Below are 14,420 nucleotides of genomic sequence, written 5' to 3'. Positions count from 1 at the left end.
ACCCCCATACCATCACACATGCTGGCTTTTCAACTTTTGCGCCTATGGTTCTTCTCCTCTTTGTTCCGGAGGACACGACGTCCAGTTTCCAAAAACAATTTGAAATATTGACTCGTCAGACCACATTTCCACTTTGGATCGGTCCATCTTAGATGAGCTCGGGCCCAGCGAAGCCGGTGGCATTTCTGGGTGTTGTTGATAAATGGCTTTCGCTTTGCATAGTAGAGTTTTAACTTGCAGTTACAGATGTAGCGACGAACTGTAGTTACTGACAGTGATTTTTTGGAGTGTTCCTGAGCCCATGTGGTGATATCCTTTATACACTGATGTCGATTTTTAATGCAGTACCACCTGAGAGATCGAAGTATCGTAATATCATCGCTTACATGCAGTGATTTATCCAGATTCTCTGAACCTTTTGATGATATTACGAACCGTAGATGGTAAAATCCCTAAATTCCTTCCAATAGTGAGAAATTTTGTTCTTAAACTGTTCGAAAATTTGCTCACGCATTTGTTCACAAAGTGGTGACCCTCGCCCCATCCTTGTTTGTGAATGACTGAGCATTTCATGGAAGCTGCTTTTATACCCAATCATGGCACCCACCTGTTCCCAATGAGCCTGTTCACCTGTGGGATGTTCCAAATAAGTCTTTGCTGAGCATTCCTCAACTTTCTCAGTCTTCTTTGCCACTGGTGCCAGCTTTTTTGAAACATGTTGCAGGCATCAAATTCCAAATGAGCTAATATTTGCAAAAAATAACGTTTTCAAACATTAAATATCTTGTCTTTGCAGTCTATTCAATTGAATATAAGTTGAAAAGGATTTGCAAATCATTGTATTCTGTTTTTATTTACCATTTACACAACGTGCCAACTTCACTGGTTTTGGGTTTTGTATATTCAGGCTTGATCTTTAACCTTTAACATGTATCATATGGAAAACTCTTTGTGCACATTTTGAATTAGATTTGACTTAAAGGGTTAAAATGAAATTTTAAAAAACACATGTTTTCTATTTCATAAAAAGTACAACAAAAGATTTAACTTAAAACGCGACTTACCTTTAAGCGCCGTTTAGGAACGCAACTCATGAGGCTCCCTTTTATTTGATACTGTATGTATTTGGCGAACTATTAGCCACTTTGAGAATACTTTGTATGATCTATTGAAAACACTGTCAACATATTGCTAATTTACAATTTTAATTACAGTATTTTAAGACCGTTATCAAATAAAAGTGCAAAATAATCATTTTAATATGTCCAGTATATAACAGTTTGCATTCATATTCAAGTTTCACACTACAATAATGTCATTTTATTGTAGGGATAGCTTTATGTTATAGAACATTTTATTAATTACGCCAAGGAAAGTTTATTTATAGAGCACAATCCATGCAACTCAAAATACTGTATACTAAATTCTAAGAAGGCACAAATGAAAACAAAATAACCATAAAAAAAATCATTATTCAAGTTAAGATAATCATAAAACAATCGTCATTCAAAAGTAAAATCAAATGGTGTGGATAAAATACTTTCAGAGCCACAATGCTCCGACATGTCGGAGAAAAGACTTTCAAACAGCTTTCATAGTGTACAACAATAAGTGCTTGTGTGGTCATATTTCCTGGTTCGCGTCAGGACTCGAGCAGCAGCATTTGCAGCTGCTTTATAGTAGTGGTGTGCGATACCACTGATTTTCTTTCCGATCAGATACCAAGTAAAATACAGGCTGGTGTCTCTGTGCAAATATAAAACTAATGAGCCTGCTAAAATTGAAAAAGTTGTGTATTTCAAATAATATATCTAAAAAAAAAGAAGCAGAAAAGTGAGAAAAAAAAGAAAATCATCGGAACGCAATGAGAAAAAAGATGAACTCATTTAAACCAATGAGTAAAAATATACTTAGTCACTTAGGTTAAATATATACTGTATAATCTCTGTTTATAGCATTTTTAAAAAATGTATAAAGTATCAAAATGGCTTAAAAATACTTAACTTTTCAGTATGTGGCCCTTTGTGGAAAAAGTTTAAACACAACTGATCCAAAATATTAGCTCTCAAAATAAAAATAAAATACAATAAAAATATGAACACAATTTAATTAGTTAATTAAAATAAAATACTAACATATTATTTAGAAAAATTACAACAACAACAAAAACTGTTAAATATGTAACGAGTAAAAAACTGAAATGTTCCAACTAATAATTATATCCAGTCGTGGTCAAAAGTTGACATACACTTGTAAAGAACATAATGTCATGGCTGTCTTGAGTTTCCAATCATTTCTACAACTCTTATTTTTTTGTGATAGAGTGATTGGAGCACATACTTACAAAAATTGAGCTGTTTGGCCACAATACCCAGCAATATGTTTGGAGGAGAAAAGGTGAGACCTTTGATCCCAGGAACACCATCCCTACCGTCAAGCATGGTGGTGGTAGTATTATGCTCTGGGCCTGTTTTGCTGCCAATGGAACTGGTGCTTTAAAGAGAGTAAATGGGACAATGAAAAAGGAGGATTACCTCCAAATTCTTCAGGACAACCTAAAATCATCAGCCCGGAGGTTGGGTCTTGGGCGCAGTTGGGTGTTCCAACAGGACAATGACCCCAAAAGTGGCAAATAATGGCTAAATCGGGTTAGAATTCAGGTTTTAGAATGGCCTTCCCAAAGTCCTGACTTAAACGTGTGGTGGACAATGCTGAAGAAACAAGTCCATGTCAGAAAACCAACACATTTAGCTGAACTGCACCAATTTTGTCAAGAGGAGTGGTCAAAAATTCAAGCAGAAGCTTTTGGATGGCTACCAAAAGCGCCTTATTGCAGTGAAACTTGCCAAGGGACATGTAAGCAAATATTAACATTGCTGTTTGTATACTTTCAACCCAGCAGATTTGCTCACATTTTCAGTAGACCCATAATAAATTCATAAAAGAACCAAACTTCATGAATTTTTTTTGTGACCAACAAGTATGTGCTCCAATCACTCTATCACAAAAAAATAAGAGTTGTAGAAATGATTGGAAACTCAAGACAGCCATGACATTATGTTCTTTACAAGTGTATGTCAACTTTTGACCACGACTGTACATAGTCGTCTACAATACAAAGCTGACCAAGTTCTGTCTTTAAATATAAATATCTGTTTTTAGCATTTAAAAAAATAAAAATAATAATAATATTACCTCTGCATACTTTGACGTCTCAGTATGCGGACCTAGGTGGAAAAAGTTTTGACCCACTGAACTAAAAGTATCGATATTTTGATTTGAGAATCGATATTAGAGCATAAAGATCTGGTATCAATGATATCGATATTTCAGTATGGATCTGCACATCACTACTGCACAGCTTTTTTAGAAAGTCTAGTGAGAAGGCCATTGCAGTCTAACCTGCTGAAGACAAAAGGCATGGATTAGTCTTTCTAAGTCTGATTAAGACATCGTCTATGAATATTCTCATTCATCCAGGTCATTGTCATCTCAGGGCATTTAATGGATCACAACTGGAATGTTTAGTTTGTCTCAGAAGACGTTTCGACAGACGCAAAATGTATCAGGTGTATCTGAGAAACTCAGAATGATTTTTAACCAACACAACATCGCAGTACACTTCAAACCAGGCAACACCCTGAGACAAGAGACTAGTGCATCCTAAAGATCGGACACCCCACATCCACAAAAACCATCTGGTGTATGCTATCCAGTGTAATGATGAATACCCTGATTCCTGAATTGGGGAAACAAAACAACCACTAAGCCGACGGGCAAACCCTTCAGGCCAAGACTCAGGTGTCTACCTGCATCACAGGGAGAAACCGCACTCATTTGAGAACAAAATTTTGTTGCATTAGCTCGTTGTAGTGCAGGATAAAAGAGCAATAAGGTGCATATATAAATAAATAAATAGATTACTGTACAGATAAATATATTGCACATACATCCGCGTTTATGGATGTATGTTATATTGTCTTTATATTCCAGCGAGTTAATCCATTTTTGGGGGGAGTTGAGGGGATTATTATGATGCGTTCAAGAGTCTTATGGCCGGAGGGAAGAAGCTGTTACAGAACCTGGAGGTTATGCTACGGAACCTCCTTCTAGAGTCCAGCAGTGAAAACAGTCCTTGGTGGGGGTGGGAGGAGTCTCTACAGATTTTCTGAGCCCTGGTCAGGCGGCGGCTTTTTGCGATTTCCCGAATAGGAGGAAGAGGAGTCCTGATTAACTTTTCCGCCGTCCTCACCACTCTCTGCAGAGACTTCCAGTCTGAGGTACTGCAGGCTCCAGTCCAGACAGAGATGCAGTTGGTCAGTAGGCTCTCTATAGTGCCTCTGTAGAATGTGGTGAGAACGGGAGGGAGGGAGCTGTGCTCTTTTAATCTGACGCAAAAAGTGCCTGCGCTAGAGCTCCGGTGTGTAGGGACCAGGTCATATTGCCAGTTATCTGCACCCCCAGGAACTTGGTGCTGCTTACGATCTCCACTGCTGTGCCGTTGATAAAGACGCTGACCAGAATGCCATTTGTTTTACAACTAAATGGAATGCTTACGCTGACTATTTTGGACTGGTAGTAGTCGATCCCCAGCGATCGTTATGCCACACAATACCTCAATGCTAACGAGGGGAAATTACACTCCAACGACTGTCATTGGCTTTGAAAGTAGGATTGCTGGTTTGCATCAAAACAGTTGTATTTTTCACTACGATAGGGCGAAACTATCCTTGCCCAGGCACACCCTCTTGGTTTTGGAGTATAAATATTTGCGGTTTTGGCACCAGCCGCTGAACTAGATCTGACCGATCTAAGTCTGAGTATGAACTGATGAAGCCTCCTCGGATGAGAGGCGAAACATCTAAGATAAACCAAACAGTCCAGTTGCGATCGATTGAATGCCCTGAGATGATTAAAACATTATTCCTTTTTCAGGTGATAAAAAAAGCTGCGGATGTTATTGACTTAATGTGGCTGTTAAAGTTCAAGTCTGCTATTACCCCTAAATTTCTAACCCGGTTACTCGGTTTCAGGGAGAGGGTCTCAAACTGACTATAGATTCTCTTTGCTTCTGTGGGCCTCAGACAATGATTTCAGTTTTGTCTGAGTTGGGCTGAAGAAAACCGTTTTGCATCCACGGGATCTGTTCAAACGAATCAACAGGCCGACGTTCACGTTCTGTGTCATCTAAATCAGTGGTCCCCAACCTTTTTTCCACCAGGGACCGGTTTAATGCATGCATTATTTTCACGGACCGGCTTTTTCACGTGTGGCAAATTAAAAACAGCAAAAAAATTAGCATGAAAAATCAACTCACTATAACGCTGAAATAATGGGAGCCCTGGGCGTATTTTTTTTTGCAAAAAGATGGTCGCCGGCACGTTGATGGCATATACTATATACCAGTGTTTTTTAACTATAAAGCCGGGTCCCAGTGTTGGGCCGCGAGCGCCCCTTAGAATGTAATATATGTATTTTTTCAGCTGTGGTCCGCCTAGGCCACAGCGGTATTTAGTTGTAATACACTTTTCTGCCACTTGTGGCAGTAATGACAATATAAAAACAAGCGGAGTGAAATTCATAGAGACATTTCTTAAGCGCAAAAATTATGACTAAAGTGGTATTTTCATTTGCACTTTAATTTTATTGACAGATTAGTTAAAAAACATAATTTTGTTTATTTATTTTAGCAGAACAATGTATATTGTTTATTTCGTCTAATCAGTCAGACCTAAGCCTAAGGTTTATTTGGTAAATTAATAATTTAATCTTTGTGATTAACACATGCTTTTATATAATTTTACAAGGTAGGGAACTGTACGTAGGTCAGATATTTCATTGTATTTAATATGATCAAAATCAAGAGTAATGACAATATAAAAACAACCAGAGTGAAATTCATAGCGAAATGTCTTAAGCTAAAAAATTATGACTAAAGTGGTATTTTCATTTGCACTTTAATTTCATTGACAGTTTAGTTAAAACACATATTATTAATTTAGTTTATTTATTTTAGCAGAACAATGTATATTGTATGTACATTTATTTTATCTAATCAGTGTGACCTAAGCCTAAGGTTTATTTGGCAAATTAATAATTTAATCTTTGTAAATTAACACATGCTTTTATATCATTTTACAAGGTAGGGAACTATACGTAGGTCAGATATTTTATTGTATTTAAAATAATCAAAATCAAGAGTACCGTATTTTCCGCACTATAAGGCGCACCGGATTATAAGGCGCACCTTCAATGAATGGCCCATTTTAAAACTTTGTTCATATATAAGGCGCACCGCATTATAAGGCGCACCGCACTATAAGGCGCATAGAATAGACGCTGCAGTAGAGGCTGGGGTTGCGTTATGCATCACGTAGTTGCGAGACCTGTTGTGGCTCAATATTGGTCCATATATAAGGCGCACCGGATTATAAAGTGCACTGTCAGCTTTTGAGAAAATTGGAGGTTTTTAGGTGCGCCTTATAGTGCAGAAAATACGGTATGTATATTAATTTAGTGCTAATATTTGAGTGGGCCGGGTCCCTCTGTAGTGTAGGTCCTGAGGTCGAACAGGTTAAGAACCCCTGCTATAAACAATGTGTGTGTGTGTGTGGGGGGGGGGGGGGCGTGGCCTGCGGACCTGCAGCGAAGCGGGGTGTGCCAGGACCGGCTTCGAGATCAGCGACAGGTGCGTAGATGACACAGCTGAGAGTGTTTCTCTGCTCTCACTCTCGCTCCGACTCGTGTTCCACCATCAACAACTCTCTCCTCTCCTTCCCGACCGCTGAGTTTAACAGAGCGACAGGTGATCAGACAAACACTCTCAGCTGTGTCATCTACGCACCTGTCGCTGATCTCGAAGCCGGTCCTGGCACACCCCGCTTCGCTGCAGGTCCGCAGGCCACGCCACCCCACACAATGACCCTGCAGATGAAAATTAAAACTATTAAAGGCTACAACCTGACATATTAAAATTGTATATGTTCATTAATGTGCATTAATGTGCTATAACAAATGGCGACTTCCTGTCAGGAGTTGTAATATACATCTATAAACAAGCTTATTGGTGTGTTTAGTGGGACAGTAGTGCCCGGTAGCAAATACGTCACGGACCGGTGGTTGGGGACCACTGATCTACATAGTTGTGGTGGGACACATTGAATCATAAATATGTCACATCATCTCGTGACTCTACCCAGCACCACTGAGCGTCATAACCGAACAGAGCAGCCATCTTCTCATCCTCTTCTGTTGTGTCATCATGTGTCACTTGCAACTTCTCATCAGCGTGTGCGTCTCTCGGTGTAGTCGTGCATTCAGGGAAACCGCCGCCGATGGGATCGGCACATGTTTTTATGCCAAGTGATGGGAGAGTGAAATTGCTCGGACTCTCTTCAGCGCTCCTCCGGTCTGAATGATCGGCGACGGCGTGTAAAGCGCCATCTGATGATTCCCCGTTAAAGCTTCCAGGCGGATTTTCAGGGTAGGTTGACCTTGGAATGTCCCTGTAAGAATACATGTCATTGAAGGAATTGGGCCCACATTTGATTAAGGGGAACTGCACTTTTCCCTTAGTTGTGTCTATCGTTCAAAATCCTTATGTGAGACAATAACTTTTTTTTTTTCATGCATTACAAATCATAAATAAGCGCTAGCAAGAGTCAGCTAACAATGGAGGGAATGGGATTCGCTCTATTCCGCTAATTGCTTGGATTTTACTGACGTCTCTTTCGGCTCAAGTCCCTCCCCCCGTTAAATATGCGTGGTGGTCTGTTCTCAATAGGTACTAGTTAGGCTGGGCCGATAAAACGTTATCAATATATTTTATTTAAATTTATTTTAACTATTAAATGAACCTAAAATATGACTTATTTTATCTTTGTGGAAAATATTGGACACAAAGGTGTTATGGATGCTTCAATAGCGGCCTTTAGCTCATTTGCATTATTGGGTCTGGTGTCTTTCAGCTTCTTCTTTACAATACCCCGCAAATTCTCTATGGGGTTCAGGTCAGGGGAGTTGGCAGGCCAATCAGACAGTAATGCCATGGTCAGTACACCAGTTACTGGTGGTTTTGGCACTGTGAGCAGGTGCCAGATCATGCTGGAAAATGAAATCATCATCTCCATAGAGCTTTTCAACAGATGGAAGCATGTAGTGCTCTAAAATCTCTTGGTACACAGCTGCATTGACTCTGGACTTGATGAAACACAGTGGGCCAACACCAGCAGCTGGCATGGCTCCCCAAACCATTGCTGACTGTGGGAACTTCACACTGGATTTCAAGCAACTTGGATTTTGCTCCTCTCCAGCCTTCCTCCAGACTCTAGCGCCTTGACTTCCAAATGAAATACAAAACTTGCTTTCGTCTGAAAACAGGACTCTGGGCCACTCTGCAACTGTCCAGTGCTTCTTTTCCGTAGCCCAAGTCAGACGCTTCTAGAGATTTTAGAGCACTACATGCTTCCATCTGTTGAAAAGCTCTATGGAGATGATGATTTCATTTTCCAGCATGATCCAGCAGTGCCAAAACCACCAGTAACTGGTGTACTGACCATGGCATTACTGTCCTCGATTGGCCTGCCAACTCCCCTGACCTGAACCCCATAGAGAATTTGTGGGGTATTGTAAAGAAGAAGCTGAAAGACACCAGACCCAATAATGCAAATGAGCTAAAGGCCGCTATTGAAGCATCCTGGGCATCCATAACACCTCAGCAATGCCACAGGCAGATTGCCTCCACGCCGCATTGATGCAGTAATTCGTGTAAAAGGATTCCCAACCAACTACTGAGTGCATTAATTGACATTTTCAAATGTTCGATTTTGTTTTGCTGTTATCAATCTTTTTTTTTTTTTACTTGGTCTGAGGAAATATTCTAATTTTTTGAGATTTTTGAGTTTTCTTAAGCTGTATGCCATAATCAGCAATATTAAAATAATAAAAGGCTTGCAATATTTCAGTTGATGTGTAATGAATCCAGAATGTATGACATTTGTTTTTTTAAATTGCATTACAGAAAATATAGAACTTTATCACAATATTCTAATTTTCTGAGACAGTCCTGTATGTTCTTGTCTTACATAAGGATTGTGAATGAAAGGCAAAATTCCCCCAGATAAGTGCAGTTCCCCCTCTTTTTTTTAAACATGGCAACACAAAAAAGTGCACCTGCATGGAGATATTGAAGGTCCGTGCTCCTCCGCCGTCACCAGGCTGCTCAGACTTCCCGTCAAACTGCTGTCACAGCTGGCCAAGGTGGCGCGCTCCAGCATCAACCAGCGCATGGCCTCGATACCCTCGTGCACGGACACCAGCTGGCGCAGGATCCTCACATCCGCGGAGCGCAACCACCTCTGAGCGGAGGGTGAAGAACGGAGGGAATGACTTTATTGCTGCTGTAATGTTTCCATACAGTATTTCAGTGAAGTTCAAACCTCCTGATTGACACCACTGTGAACAAACTACTATATTATGTTCACGTGACATTAAATTGAGATTGTCGTAGAAGACCTATCCCCCACATAAAATGCTGTCTCAAGATGGGCAATATGGTCTAAAACAGGGGTGTCAAACGTATATCTGGCAGGCCAAACAGGTTTTAAACCGGCCCGCAAGATAATCAAGTATAAAAATGAGCTGCATTTTTTTTTATGAAAGAAACCGCTGTTCTAAATGTGTCCACTGGATGTCGCAATAGCAATTCAAGTGTAACCCACGTCACATGTGACACTGTTTAAAGAGGACGTGTCAGCTGACTTTCAGCGGATGGCGCTACTCCAATCAGCGCAGGTGCAAGCAATCAGCTGGCAGCAGACTGCCGCACAATACCTTATTTTTAACTATGAATTATCCAGTGCATTATCCTTTGCATCTTACAAAGACTCGAGGCCACATGATCATTATCTTTGTAGTTTGAGTTCCGTGGAGCGCTCGCAATAAACGACACGATGTGCACCCTGAACTCCATTGTAAAAATGTGTGTTTCTACGTTTGTGTGTTCTATTTTATTGTATTGCTTAAATCTACCATGTTCACATTGGGTAAGTTTGTAGTTATGTTACCTTGACTTCGACTATGGTGTCATTTTGATTATTGTTTTATTCATATTATAACTGTAATATTTAAATGATGATAAATAGAGATGTCCGATAATGGCTTTTTTTGCCGATATCCCGATATTGTCCAACTCTTAATTACCGATTCCGATATCAACCGATACCGATGTATACAGTCGTTGAATTAACACATTATTATGCCTAATTTTGTTGTGATGCCCCGCTGGATGCATTAAACAATGTAACAAGGTTTTCCAAAATAAATCAACTCAAGTTATGGAAAAAAACGCCAACATGGTACTGCCATATTTATTATTGAAGTCACAAAGTGCTTTTTTTTTTGTTTTACCTTGCCTCAAAACAGCAGCTTGGAATTTGGGACATGCTCTCCCTGAGAGAGCATGAGGAGGTTGAGGTGGGCGGGGTTGAGGTGGGGGGCGGGGGGTGTATATTCTCGCGTCCCGGAAGAGTTAGTGCTGCAAGGGGTTCTGGGTATTTGTTCTGTTGTGTTTATGTTGTGTTACGGTGCGGATGTTCTCCCGAAATGTGTTTGTCATTCTTGTTTGGTGTGGGTTCACAGTGTGGCGCATATTTGTAACAGTGTTAAAGTTGTTTATACGGCCACCCTCAGTGTGACCTGTATGGCTGTTGACCAAGTATGGCTTGCATTCACTCGTGTGTGTGAAAAGCCGTAGATATGCGACAGAGCCGGCACGCAAAGGCAGGGCCTTTAAGGTTTATTGGCGCTTTGTACTTTTCCCTACGTCCGTTCTAAAAAGTCATAAATTTTACTTTTTGAAACCGATACAGATAATTTTGAAACCGATACCGATAATTTCCGATATTACATTTTAAAGCATTTATCGGCCGATTATATCAGCAGTCCGATATTATCGGACATCTCTAATGATAAATGAATGTGTTGTGGCAGTTGCGGATGTCACCAATGTGGCGGTTTGTGGAAACACACAATTGCTTTTACAAATATGTCTTTAATGGTGAACTGCCGACCTGAGCATGCTAAACAGGCAGTGCTTGAAGGTTAATGGCTTTGTACTGTAAATACATTGTGACAAAGTCTAAGTTCATTGTGTTCTTTATGGTGTTTTTGAAACTGCACAACACTAACTTGAAGTGTTTTGCCAACAGGATTATTTGAAATGTGTACATTTTCAGAATGTGCTTGTTCTATTTTTGGCCAAAGTGAAACAAATTAAACAATCCGCACTTGTCTTTATTTTTAACTTATTATGCCATGATTTTACCAGTCCGGCCCACGTGGAAATAGATTTTCCTCCATGTTGCCCTGCTCTAAAATCTATAATCACAAAATATATTAGAGCCTATTATATTAACCATATACATAACAATATATAATTTGGTATATAAATGATAATAGAATAACCGCCATTCCTCCACATTTTGAAAATGTGGTTGTTTTTTTTTTACATGAAAAAAAAAGTAATATAACATATTGCAGCATCCAGAAGAAGTCACAACAACGGAGCAATGCCAAAATTGGTAGTATCGACGCCACATAGTACATATTACTTCACAGTCATCGGTTTGTTTACACTTAGTAAATACAGTAAATAATTTCCATCGGTTTGTTTACTACTTAGTAAATACAGTAAATCATTGTCATCGGTTCGTTTACTACTTAGTAAATACAGTAAATCGTCCTTTATCAGTAGTAGTTAAGTTAATTAGTTCCTGACCATGGTAATAACTGATTATAACTAATATTTTCATCGGTACAGCATAAAGAAAACCTGTTTGAGACCTTCTAAATATGATCTTTAACATTGTGAGAGCCCGCTACACAGGAAATAAAACCAACACGGTTACCTTTACACTCTTAATTTAACATAATTATGCTGTATGAGGGTGAGCCAATCATTGGCCCCGATGCTAAACAGCACACTCTGATTGGTTTGGTCTCATCTCGTGTCCAATACAACTACAGTATAGTGTTGATGTTGTAGTTCACTTTTATTCCACATTTTTATATTTGAAAATACTTAATTTAGAACAAAACAATCTGCAGTAGAAAAAAAATGTGGACTCGTCAGACCACAGAATACTTTTCCACTTTGTATCAGTCCATCTTAGACGAGCTCGGGTTCAGCTAAGCCGGCGGCGTTCCTGGGTGTTGTTGATAAATGGCTTTCGCTTTGCATAGTAGAGTTTTAACTTGCACTTAGAGATGTAGCGATGAACTCTAGTTACTGACAGTGGTTTTCTGAAGTGTTCCTGAGCCCATGTGGTGATATCCTTTATACACCGTTGTCACTTTGTGATGCAGTACCGCCTGAGGGATCGAAGGTCTGTAATATCATCGCTTACGTGCAGTGATTTCTCCAGATTCTCTAAACCTTTTGATGATATTACGGACCGTAGATGGTGAAATCCCTAAATTCCTTGCAATAGCTCGTTGAGAAATGTTGTTCTTAAACTCTAGGACAATTTGCCCACGCATTTGCTCACAAAGTGGTGACCCTCGCCCCATCCTTGTTTGTGAATGACTCGAGCATTTCATGGAAGCTGCTTTTATTATTATTATTATTTATTTATTATCCTGTTCACCTGTGGGATGTTCCAAAGAAGTGTTTGATGAGCATTCTCAGTCTTTTTTGCCACTTGTGCCAGCTTTTTTGAAACATGTCGCAGGCATCAAATTCCAAATGAGCTAATATTTGCAAAAAAATAACTAAGTATAAAAAAGTATATTGTATTTGCAGTCTATTCAATTGAATATAAGTTGAATTTGCAAATCATCCTATTGTGTTTTTATTCTGTTTAAGAAATATTTACCATTTCTTGCTTTAAGTAGCTCAATTTGGAGGAGAGATCATCAGGAGGATGGCGGTCCTCTGTGTCGCCGACGTCCGAGTCCACATCCTCCCTCATCCAAAGCAGAAGACTTTCAGGTGTTTTCCTGCCAACTTTACCTTCCATCTCCTTTAAATGTGGAAATGTAACATAAACCTCGGAGTCCTCGTCGGCCATGTTGCTTTATACTTCCCGTTAATGAAGAGGGAACGGCGTTCATTTGAACGCCAGCAGGTGAGTCCTCTACCAACAGTCCATTGACAAGCGACGACAACGTAGCGAAATGAAAAGCTCTTGTGGCGCCATTGAGAGCGTAGAAGATGCTGGTTTTGATGAGAAAAGACGCCAAACAATGGCAGAAGCTTCATTATTGACACCTGCTGCTGTGTGGACGTGACGAGCGCGCATGCGCCAGTAATGTATATGAAGTCACGTGGCTACACACTGACAACAGTTTACGCTACTTTTTACTCGACATATTTCAATATCATTGAATGATTTGGGGATTTTTGTATTTAATTTGTTGATGATGTTTGTACTCTGAATAAAACAGGGTTTTAAGCCAACAACAATGTAACATATTTTACATTATAGAGGGGTTCGGATTTTTTTTTTACATTTCCCACAATGCCTTGCCGGTACGTGCGGAAGTTACATTCCGAAACTGACTTGACTCAGGGCGGCGTTCATTTAACCAGTAATATTCATAATGCCGATGTCGTTTGTTTTAATGTAACAAAATAACAGAATTCTTCCCTGATTCCCAAAGATATTTATTCACCTTATTCACTGAGTTTTGAAATAATATAATTTAAAAAATATATACGATATTCCTGTAGAAAGTGTTTCAGAAGATGCTAAAAATGCTACTGTACAGTGTAGTAATGAGGAACTTGTAGGCTGCAATACATTTTTATCCAACAGCAGAGGGAAACAAACATTGCTGAATCCAACTTAGACTCATGTACAAAAGTAACACAAGTTGCCAACGTCTACATAAAACAATATGCTTAGCGCGCATGCGCCAGTAATGTATATGGGATCACGTGACTACACACAGTTTATGTAAACAGCGGGCCACGATACTTTTCACTCGACATTTTTCAATATCATTGAATGATTTTGGGAATTGTTTCTTTAATTTGTTGATTATGTTTGTAATCTGAATAAAACAAGGTTTTAGGCGAACAACAATTGAACATATTTTACACTATAGAGGGGTTCGGATTTTTTATTTTTTTTATTTTTTACATTTCCCACAATGCATTGCCGGTACGGGCGGAAGTTACATTCCGAAACTGACTTGACTCAGGGCGGCGTTCATTTTAACCAGTAATAGTTATAATGCCGATGTCGTTTGTTTTAATGTAACAAAATAATACAATTATTCCCTGATTCCCAAAAAGCTTTATTCACCTTATTCACTGAGTTTTGAAAAAATATAATTTAAAAAAATATGTACGATATTCCTGTAGAAAGTGTTTAAGAAGATGCTAAAAATGCTACTGTACAGTGTAGTAGTGAGGAACT

General features: G+C 39.3%; 1 protein-coding gene across 1 annotated transcript; it reads right to left on the bottom strand.

The window, feature by feature from the left end:
• Window positions 1-6,886: 6,886 nt before the first annotated feature.
• Window positions 6,887-13,262, bottom strand: LOC133665443 (leucine rich adaptor protein 1-like). Its single transcript, XM_062070740.1, has 3 exons — window positions 12,873-13,262; window positions 9,172-9,356; window positions 6,887-7,505 (listed from the first exon to the last, which is right to left on the bottom strand). The coding sequence occupies exons 1-3, from the start codon at window positions 13,065-13,067 to the stop codon at window positions 7,163-7,165; spliced, it is 723 nt and encodes a 240-aa protein (XP_061926724.1). The 5' UTR covers window positions 13,068-13,262; the 3' UTR covers window positions 6,887-7,162.
• Window positions 13,263-14,420: the final 1,158 nt, after the last annotated feature.

The sequence above is a fragment of the Entelurus aequoreus genome, linkage group LG14 (assembly GCF_033978785.1).
Source record: "Entelurus aequoreus isolate RoL-2023_Sb linkage group LG14, RoL_Eaeq_v1.1, whole genome shotgun sequence".
NCBI lineage: Eukaryota > Metazoa > Chordata > Actinopteri > Syngnathiformes > Syngnathidae > Entelurus > Entelurus aequoreus.
Note: the sequence above shows the minus strand (reverse complement) of the source record. Positions and strands in the feature narration are given on the sequence as shown.

Excerpts from the sequence above, each read along its gene's own strand:
- LOC133665443 (XM_062070740.1), bottom strand. The coding sequence starts at position 13,067 with ATGGCCGACGAGGACTCCGAGGTTTATGTTACATTTCCACATTTAAAG. Across the intron at positions 9,357-12,872 it reads GCTACTTAAAGCAAGAAATG|AGGTGGTTGCGCTCCGCGGA; the intron begins GTAAATATTTCT and ends CCCTCCGCTCAG. Across the intron at positions 7,506-9,171 it reads CCTTCAATATCTCCATGCAG|GGACATTCCAAGGTCAACCT; the intron begins GTGCACTTTTTT and ends GTATTCTTACAG.